Source organism: Felis catus, chromosome E3 (genome assembly GCF_018350175.1).
Source record: "Felis catus isolate Fca126 chromosome E3, F.catus_Fca126_mat1.0, whole genome shotgun sequence".
NCBI lineage: Eukaryota > Metazoa > Chordata > Mammalia > Carnivora > Felidae > Felis > Felis catus.
This window is the reverse complement of record NC_058383.1, coordinates 7661178-7669890: the sequence shown is the minus strand read 5'-3', so window position 1 is coordinate 7669890 and position 8713 is coordinate 7661178. Positions and strand designations below refer to the sequence as shown.

At 60.7% G+C, this 8713-nt stretch overlaps 2 protein-coding genes across 12 annotated transcripts; one reads left to right on the top strand and one right to left on the bottom strand.

The window, feature by feature from the left end:
• Positions 1–29: 29 nt before the first annotated feature.
• On the top strand, positions 30–1888 carry SAP25 (Sin3A associated protein 25). 10 transcript variants are annotated; one of them, XM_023246855.2, is made up of 6 exons: positions 30–487; positions 663–763; positions 868–971; positions 1069–1222; positions 1342–1439; positions 1521–1888. In XM_023246855.2, the coding sequence occupies exons 1-6, from the start codon at positions 30–32 to the stop codon at positions 1806–1808; spliced, it is 1203 nt and encodes a 400-aa protein (XP_023102623.2). In that variant the 3' UTR covers positions 1809–1888. The 10 variants fall into 10 exon arrangements, with proteins under 10 accessions (XP_023102623.2, XP_023102621.2, XP_023102619.2 ...); XM_023246853.2 differs by having other exon boundaries at positions 1057–1222; XM_023246851.2 differs by having other exon boundaries at positions 1045–1222.
• Positions 1889–2040: 152 nt separating this feature from the next.
• On the bottom strand, positions 2041–8616 carry LOC101100432 (insulin receptor substrate 1-like). 2 transcript variants are annotated; one of them, XM_006941985.4, is made up of 3 exons: positions 4126–8616; positions 2779–3914; positions 2041–2414 (listed from the first exon to the last, which is right to left on the bottom strand). In XM_006941985.4, the coding sequence occupies exons 1-3, from the start codon at positions 4523–4525 to the stop codon at positions 2406–2408; spliced, it is 1545 nt and encodes a 514-aa protein (XP_006942047.2). In that variant the 5' UTR covers positions 4526–8616; the 3' UTR covers positions 2041–2405. The 2 variants fall into 2 exon arrangements, with proteins under 2 accessions (XP_006942047.2, XP_044903641.1); XM_045047706.1 differs by having other exon boundaries at positions 2041–3914.
• Positions 8617–8713: the final 97 nt, after the last annotated feature.

Below are 8713 nucleotides of genomic sequence, written 5' to 3'. Positions count from 1 at the left end.
TTCGCGGGGAAAGGGTCGCCTCCGCGTTGATGTTGGGGTTCTGCAGTTCCCCGCACCGGGCGCCACCCCTCCATAGCCAACGGCTGCCAAGCGCGGGCCCAGCCACCCCCGCCGCCAGGGGGCGTCCGCGGGATCCCGGCGGGAGCGCGCGCCACGTGGTCCGGAAACGCGCTGGGCGCCGGCGTGGCCGCGAGGCCCCGCGAGCTGGGCGGGGTGCTGCGGGAGGTGAGGGCCGTGAGGGGGCCGCGTGGGGCTGCGAGGGGCGAGGTGGGAGGCACGGACGGTGCGGACACGGGGCACGGAGCGGCTGGCCTGCGCTGCCCTCCCCCGCCAGAGGCGTCATGTTGCCTGGGCCGCCTCGGCGGTGGGACGCGGGGAAAGAGCAGGCGCTCGAGGAACATGGCTCCTCGGCTGGCAGTGACCCCGGGGAGACCTCGACCTTTGGAGAGGAAGCCCTGGAGGAGCCAGGAACTCCCCCGCAGGACAGGTGAGGGGCTGGGCGGGAGGGAAGTCCGACAGGGGGCCCACAGTGTGCGGAGATCTCCGTTGCCGACCCTGAAGAATGGCTGTGCCCAGACTCCATGCGCCAGGCACCTTCGGCCCTGCCCAGGAAGTACCGGGGGAGGCTGTGACCGGTGCACCTCAGTACCTCCCGCTCCCAGCCCGCAGCCCCGGTCCCGAAGGCCCTCCTGGACCCGGAGAGAGCTGCTGCTGTCCCGGCCTCCCCCAGGCCTGGCTGCGGATCATTCCCCGGCAACGCCAGGTAGGTTCAGGCCTTGCGGTCTTTACCCCACAGGACCCTTCCACCGACTCCCGAGCCTGTTTTAATCTCTGTTCCCCCCCCCCCCCCCCCCCCCGCCCCAGTAGCCCTTTCCCCTCAGATGGCCTGGGAGGTGGCCCCCTCAAGGATGACCGTGTTAGCACCATGGGATCCCAACTACAAGGCTAAAGCGGGACCCCGGCTGGTGTGGGTGAGTTGGGAGTGCCTGCGGCTCTGTCCTGGGGGTGGGGCAGGGGTGCCTTCGGAGGGAGCCCAAGCTCCAGTGTTCTGTCAAGCTCCCTTCACAGGGGCCCAGCTGTGCACCTGGCACCTCCTTCTCAGGCCGGACCTTGTGTCATCCCTCATTGTGGCCACTGTATGAGGCAGCCTCAGGCCGGGACCTCAGGTCCCTGGCCCCTGCAACAGGACATCAGAATGGAGAGCATGAGCCCAGGGATGCAGGTACTTTGCTTGGGCCCAGGGACTCTGGAGTGGCCCTGCACGAGCTCCTCAGGGAACCAGTGCAGCCCTTGCCGATGTGGGAACCCCAGCCTGCTGCCCTCCCAGCTTCTCCTCTCCAGGGTTCCCAGTGATGTGCTGTGAAGATGTCTTTGTTTCAGACCCTCTGCTGCCATGTGGGCAGCGTATTCCCCTGTATCTGTCTGAGGCCTCTCAACAGGTGAGTGCACTTCCTGCCCTGGCCTCGCCTATTTTTCATGCAGGGCTTGGGAGGAGACACTCCACCCTCCTGTCTCCTCAGGTGATGGGCTCTCTGAAGCTGCTGCTCCCACCTCCTATCATGTCTCCCTGGGTCCTCCGCACCCCATCCCCTGGCTGCCCTACTGCCTGGCTCAGTGGGCCTGAGCTCATCGCCCTGACTGGCCTCCTGCAGATGAGCCAGGGGCCTCCTAGACCTGTGGCTTTGGAGGCTCCCACGCCCCCTGCTGGCCCCCCAGACCCTGTATCTGATCACCCAGACCCCAGTGGTGGCCCCAGCTGTTCTCACTGCACTGACCCATCTGCCCCTCAAACCCCAGACACACATTGAACATATCCCTTCTGGGTGCAGAATGGGTCCCCTACTCCCCTAGACAGCTTCTGTTGACAATAAAAGTGTTGGTTTGCAAACAGGCTCTTTGTAGTGAGTAGCAGAGTGGGGCATGGAGACAGGGATGGAGTCTCTTCCTCTACACAACTTAGGCTGCCCTCCCCTCAAATTCTTGTTACTCATTGGTCACCCCTACAGTAGCTCAGGGGAATCCACGGACCTAAGACCTTTCCAGGCTGACCAAGGAGGGCACCTTTAATAGGGCAGGGTGTGTGTGGGATCCACAGTACAGTCCCCCAGACAGTATTTGGAAGCAAGAAGTCTATCAGCTCTGCCAGGCTCCATAGAAGGGAGGATTGTGTGAACACATGGCTGGTGCTGAGAGAGGGAAATCAGGGAGTAAGGGGGTGGCACAGCACTTCTGGGAAGCAGTAGAGGGAAGGTACCTGGTGCTTTCAGCCCTCTTGCTTTGGGGTCCTAGGAGTTCAGCCCTGGGGCTGGGGATTAGTTCTTTGGCTGGGAGGAGACACAAGGCAGGTAGGGAGGAACAGGTCCACGTGAGAGAAGTCAGCCAGCCTGGGAATCTGGAGTGATGCTTCAAGAACTCTGCCAGGAGAGAAAGGATCAGGGCTTTGCTGGGGGTTTGTGGGCAGGAAGAGGGGAGGGTGGCTCTAGAATTTTCTCCGTTAAAAGAATCCAGCTTCTTGGGGAACCTTTTCCTGAAGATTCCCCAGGCACCACATCTGGAAGGAGCAGAGTGGGCAATAGGCCTAAGGGCAGCTCAGAGCTCTGCAAGTCACAGGTCCTGGGGGGGGGGGGGGGCAGGCGGTGCCTAAGAGCCCCTCCAGGTTTGGAAGGGTGAGGGGAGGAATTGAGGGGAGCTGGCAGGAAGGCATTTGTCCTGTTTTCTCTCTCCTCCTCCCCATCCATCTGTCAGCTAGACTGGAGGGGGCTGCCTGTGTCTCCTCACCTGAACCTCCCTGAGGTTCTGGAAGTCGATGCGGGCATAGCTGTGTGGGTGGTGAATGCTGGACCCCGGGGTGTCGCCTTGAGCCTCCAATGGAGGGAGCAGGTCCAGGTCTACATAGTTGAGGCGGTTTTTGGCCGGGTCTTGTATGGCAGTGCTCATTCCTAAGTGGTGTGGGGCCACGTACCTGATGCACACATACTCTCCTGCTAGCTCCGAAGGTGGTTGCAAGCAGGGATGAGCCCCTGTCGGTCCCCAACATTCCCCGACGGCGGGAGGGGGGCCTTGGAAAGAAGGTCCCGGCCTCCTGGGCCTGGGCGTATAGGAATAGGGCAGGGAGCTCAAGGAAAAGGACCCTGGCAGAAAGTGGCTCATGGGCACGTATTCAGTGCCCCCGCACCCCTGGAGCTGCTCGTGGGGAGGGGCATGGGCAAACGCCGCAAGGCCCCGGGGTGCCATCACCATGTAACCACCTGCTTGGCCACCCCCCATGGCCTCGTAGTTGCTCCCAGCTCCCATGGCTACGTAGCCCCCGCCCCGCTCCAATTCCCCAGGGTGCGAAGCTGCAGTCGCCAGCGCCGCCAGGGTCTCAGGGGTTGCTTTCTCCTTCCTCTCACCCACACTCCCGCGATGGCTCAGGCTGCTTGATTGGGCTGCCGAGGCCAGGGTCGCATAAGGTTGGGAGACAGAGGGTCTGTAAGAGCTCGTCGGGGGATCCCTTGGCAGTGGCTCAGTCCTGCCACCGGCATCATCATCCCCGAGTCGCTTCATGGCGGCCAGTACGGTCTCGTGAATGCTTTGGGCCACCACGGCATCCGGCGCCTGTAGCCACAGCTCCCCGGGGCCCGTGGGCGCCGAGCGGCCGAGTTCCAGGAAGAAGAGGGAGTCTGCGTGGCCGCAGCGGCGCACGCTGAGCAGCGACAGGCGCAGGGCCGGCGGCGGCGAAGCCTGGGTGTCCCGAGAGCCTCTGCCCTTGGGCTTCCGCAGCAGGCTCAGCACCCCCGAACCCAGGCACAGGCGATAGCGGCCGCTGCCCAGGCCTCGTGTCCTCCCCAGTCCCTTGGGCCGCAGCGTCACGGGCCAGACGTCCTGAAATGGAGCAAGGATCCAGGCCTTGGGGTCCTCGTGAAAGCTGGGACCTGGAGAGATAGTGGGCTGATCACAAAGGGCTCCTGGGTCCGGAGGTTGGAGTCACTGTGCCCCAAGAATTAAAGAGGTGTTAACGCTTCATGTTTGAACTTCATATCCGAGACTTGCTGGGACAACCTAGGATAAACAAAACCCGCGATCACCAACCCCGGGTTCCCAGCCCCCCGCCGCGTCTCCACCTGCCAAGGGGTCGGGCCTCACCAGCGGCCGCGCGCACCTCAAGCAGGGCGCTGTACCACGCCTGCTGCTCCGCCTCGCAGGCCGCCGCCACGCCCAGGCTGCGGTCACGCGTGTACAGGAGGATCAGGTGGCGCTGGCGCGCGTCCACGCGCGTGCTGATGGTGCACGCGCCCGCCAGGCTCACGATGAGCTTGGGCGGCGCTCGGCCGGCGCGGAACTTCTTCTCGCTCTCGTAGCACTCTAGGCTCGGCGGATCCGCGCGCAGCACGAAGAAGCGGCGGCGCTGGGACTTCTGCTTCCGAAGGTGGCCGCAGAGCCGCACGTCAGCGGGACAGGCCCTGGGCCGCGGCAGTACCAGGGGCACGTCGCCCAGCTCGGCCTCTGGGGCCGCCGTGGGACCACCGCCTCCCCGCTTCATCATGGGCCAAAGGCAATATAGTGGCCGGAGTAAGGGCTGAGATTCAGTAGGGTGGAGGTGGCGGTCCTCAGGGAGGAGGGCAGCGTCCAGACAGGTTGCCACCTGTCTTTATGCCCAGCGTCTCACCCCTTCCGACTTGAAGTTTGGGGCCTGGGATCTGCGGTGGACCCCTCGCAGCGCGCAGCGTGTACCCCAGTGGTTGCCCGGTGGCCTGCGACACACGGGGCTCCAGCGGCCTCTGAGGCCTGACCCAGGCCAGCCGGCCGGCTCCCCGCGCCTTGGGTCGCCTCCTGCTCCTCCCTCCCTTTGCCGACCGCTCATGAGTCCCCACCCCCACGAAGTTAACCCTCATGCGACCGGAGCGCTGGACACCAGGCCGTGGGAATGAAGTCTGGGAGAGGTGGCCTCCACCCCACCCCAACCACCCTTGGGCTGGGGTTGCAGGGGCGGGGAGTGTGTGGGCGTCTCTACAAATCCGAGCTGACTGCCAAGGAAGCGACGAACGACCGAAGTGAGGCAAATGTGAGTGGAACTGTGTCAGAGGCAAAGGCGCAGGAGTCTGCAGTCCTGGAGATTAGGGGACCGCCCTTACTGCAGCACTGCCTTTTGCTCCTGCCACTGGCTACTGGGGCTCTAGGCGTCCAAAACCTGTGTCCTCCGTTCCCACCCAGGAATGGTTCTGTACCCTTCCTTCCCAAGCCAGCCTAGGAGCCAGGGCCACCAATCATTGGGCTGTGCTGATTTCAGAAGAGCTGGAGTTCAGTTTCTCTCTGGGTTTAGGGTGATAGGAGGGGTCTTCAGAGAAGACTTTTGGATTGGTCTCTGTGCACAGACCATTCCACCAGAATTCCAGTCAAGGGGACACTGAAGGAGAACCCAGGGAAGAAGACACCCTCTCTCTGGGGCACTGCCCTCCCGCTGCCCTCAGCCCCTTCTCACCACCACTGTCCCCAAATGCTACCATGGGCCAGCTGAAGGCTTTGATCAGAGGTGCAGACTCTCTGGTGGGGGAACCCCATCCTAAGAGATTTGAGATGGAGTTGGGGTTCAGACATTTTACATCCCACTTCTGACCCTTTCAAGGATCATGACTCCTGCTGGGGTGATGGCGCTGGTCACCACACACTCTAGAAGACACACCACCAGAAGATGACACGTGGGTGGGAGCCTTTGAGGACTTTGTGCTATCATTCTCATAGCAAGTAAGATAGCTAAGGGTGGGGGTAGGGTGGGGGGAGCCAAGGGTCGAGGAAGGGATGTGGGCAACTGAGTCTTAACCCTATTAAAGATGACATATGGAGGGGGTAGATGGCATATGGGGAGGAGAGCTATTAGGTAGGGAAGAAGATATAGCAAGAACACTGAAGCAAGGGAAGCCTGTTCATTTTCTCAGACTAGTCCATAGGCCATGACAGCCTGAGCTGGGAGGGCAGGTCTTCCCACCCATGCTTCTCCACTCCCCAGATTCTTCTGGAATGCTGGAGAAGCCAATGGTGCACTGTGTGGAAGCTAGGATCCTCAAATATCTTTTCACCATCATGTTGAGGATGAAATGCAGGGAGCCAACCGTCATCATGAGGATGGCCATCTGGCTAGAGGCAGGTGGTGCCCAGGCCCCCCTGAGCCTCTGGCTCAGCCATACCCCCCCCCCCCCCACCAAGTGCAGGAGAGGTGCAGAGAGCATGTGAGCACTGGGGCCAGTGGCAGCCACTACTTTTGGTGGGTATTGGCCAGGGAGAGGCAGGTATGTGATGGCTCCATAAGTGGCCCCCCAAACAGAATTGTGCTCAAAGCCATTGTCTCCAGTGTGGCCTTGACACATGTACCAGGTGCAAAGTAGCAAGGACACAAAAGAGATCTGCAGGTCCCTCCCCCTCCCAGTGCTGCTTTGAGGAACAGGGCACCCATAGGGCCTACGGACTTGCTGTGCTCCTGGCCTGGAGCCTTACTCTCCAGGCTTGATTTCAAGCTATCCACAGAGGGCCTCTTCATCCCTACTCCTTCCACTCCGCATCAACCAGGCCACCGTGAAGCACCCCAGTCCTTGTGAACTCACAGCTGCTGTCAGAGACCAGCTCCAGACCACCTTGTGTCACTGAACCCCTAAGTGCTGGGTACAGATAGAGCAGAAAGCAGCAGGGATTTGAGTACCTGGGTTCTGGGCAACAGTGATGATGTGGGGTGGTAATCAGGGCCAGGCGATTTAGCCTGCTGGCTACCAGGAAAAGCCTGGAGCCAAACAACTGGCCTCATCAGTTGCCTTAGCAACAACATTGCCCTTGGCCCTCCCCAGACAAGATCTTGTTAGCCTGTTGCCCTGGTAACTCCACTTGCTCCCCAGGGACAGGAAGTGGCAGAACCTCAACCCCGCTGGGTGAGAACACCTCTCCCAACCTGAGGGGTCTACCTGTGCATCCCTCTGCTGGGTGCTGGGTGCAGGGTAGCGGCAGGATGGGATCTCCACATTCTAAATCCCTGTGGAAGAATCTTGTTACCAGCGAGAGGAGCCTACAGGGAGAATGGGGTCCTAAGGCTGGGCTGTTCCTATCAGCCCCTTTCTCCCCCATCTGGAGTTCTTCCCCCTCTGTGGAGGAGGGATGCAGGGACACCGCCATCTCCTGCCTTCAGCCTTCCCTCACCATGGCTCCCAAGCTCCAGTCTGGAAGGAATGGAGTTTTCACAGCCATCCTGGGGACTGGCTCCTGCTTCCTCACCCACAGGGGCGTGTGACCTGCTGAAGGCTGCGGCCAAGCCAGAGGACTGTTGTCTGCAGAGTGTGATCACAGCACTGGCCAGAGGGACATGAGGACTTGGTCAGAAGCCCGGAGGGAGCCTGGGTGAGCTCCATGGTGTGCCTGCAATGGGGTTCAGATTTGTAACCCCCCAGGCAGGGCCGTGTAAGTGCGTCCTGGGGGGGGGGGGGTGAGGTAGGAGGAACACAGCCCAGTCATTTAGACATTTTCTGTTAGGCCAGGGATTTTTCCATTCTTTGCTGCTCGCCTGGACACAGGAGGCCCCACGGAGGCAGCACGGTGGCTGCTCTGCGCCAAGAGAGGCAGCTGCGGTCCTAGTCTTGGCCTGTGCCCAGGGAACTCGAGTGTTCTGTCCTGGGGTTGAAGGCTGACCCAGTGTAACTTCTCTGATTGGTCACCCTGCCGTGGCCAGTGAGCTGGCTGGAGTCCATGTTGGACAGAGTGCCCGGGATGTGGGGAGGGGGACTGCAGGGAGGTCCTGGGGCCCAGGCACCAGGCAGTAAGGAGACCCTTGAGAAACTATAGGAGTGTGACTGAAACAGCACAGGCCCTTTCAATGTCACCTCCAAACCTCAGTGCTTTTGGTTAGGAAAGGGGGTTGGGGGTGGCTGGGGAAAAATAAGAAAAGGCTCCTCCTCCTACCATGCAACAGACCAGCTTCCTCCCTTCCTGGTTCTAAGCAGAGAAAATGGGAAACAAGGACAGGGACAGAGGGGTAATCAAGGGGGACAGAGAAAAACACTGGGAGAAGGGGACAGAACATGAAAAACCCAGGGAAAAGGGATGGTGGTCCACGCTGGGAGAGCCACCAGGCAATGGAAGGAGAGAAGGGGCTGGGAGAGTGGGAACACAGACCCAAGACAGGATGGGTTCTGAGCCTTGCAAAGGTGGGGAGGCCATGCCTGGCTGGGTGAATAGCAGCAGCTGGAAATATTTCCAGAAAAGTCCTCAAAGTAAATAAAGTGATAACACAGTCTCCATCTCTCCTTGCTGTTCTGCTGTTAAAGGACATTGGGTAGAAAGATCCAGTGAATCCCAAGAATGAACAGCTGCAGGGCCAGAGTCCCTGTGCAATGTGGAAAAGGGAGGAACCTCTCTTGACAGCAAGGCTGAGTGCTGGGCCTCTCCTCTGCCACATGAGGTGTTTAACCCACGCTGGCTACCTTGTCACCACACAAACAGCAGAGACACCATGGCTGTTGACATAACATCCTCAGGTGAAAACAGTCTGGAGAGGGGCTGAGGATGCACCGACCTGGGAGTAGTCCACTGGTCTACCGGGTCTACTCGGATGAGACTGTCTCCATGCTGGCACTTCCTCCTCTGTCCACTGGCACCCCCCCACCCCCATCACCCCCTCCCTGCAGCCACCTAACTCCCACTGCACACGGGGACTCCAGCCATGTCCAGAAAGGAATTCTAGTCCCTGGCCAACAGC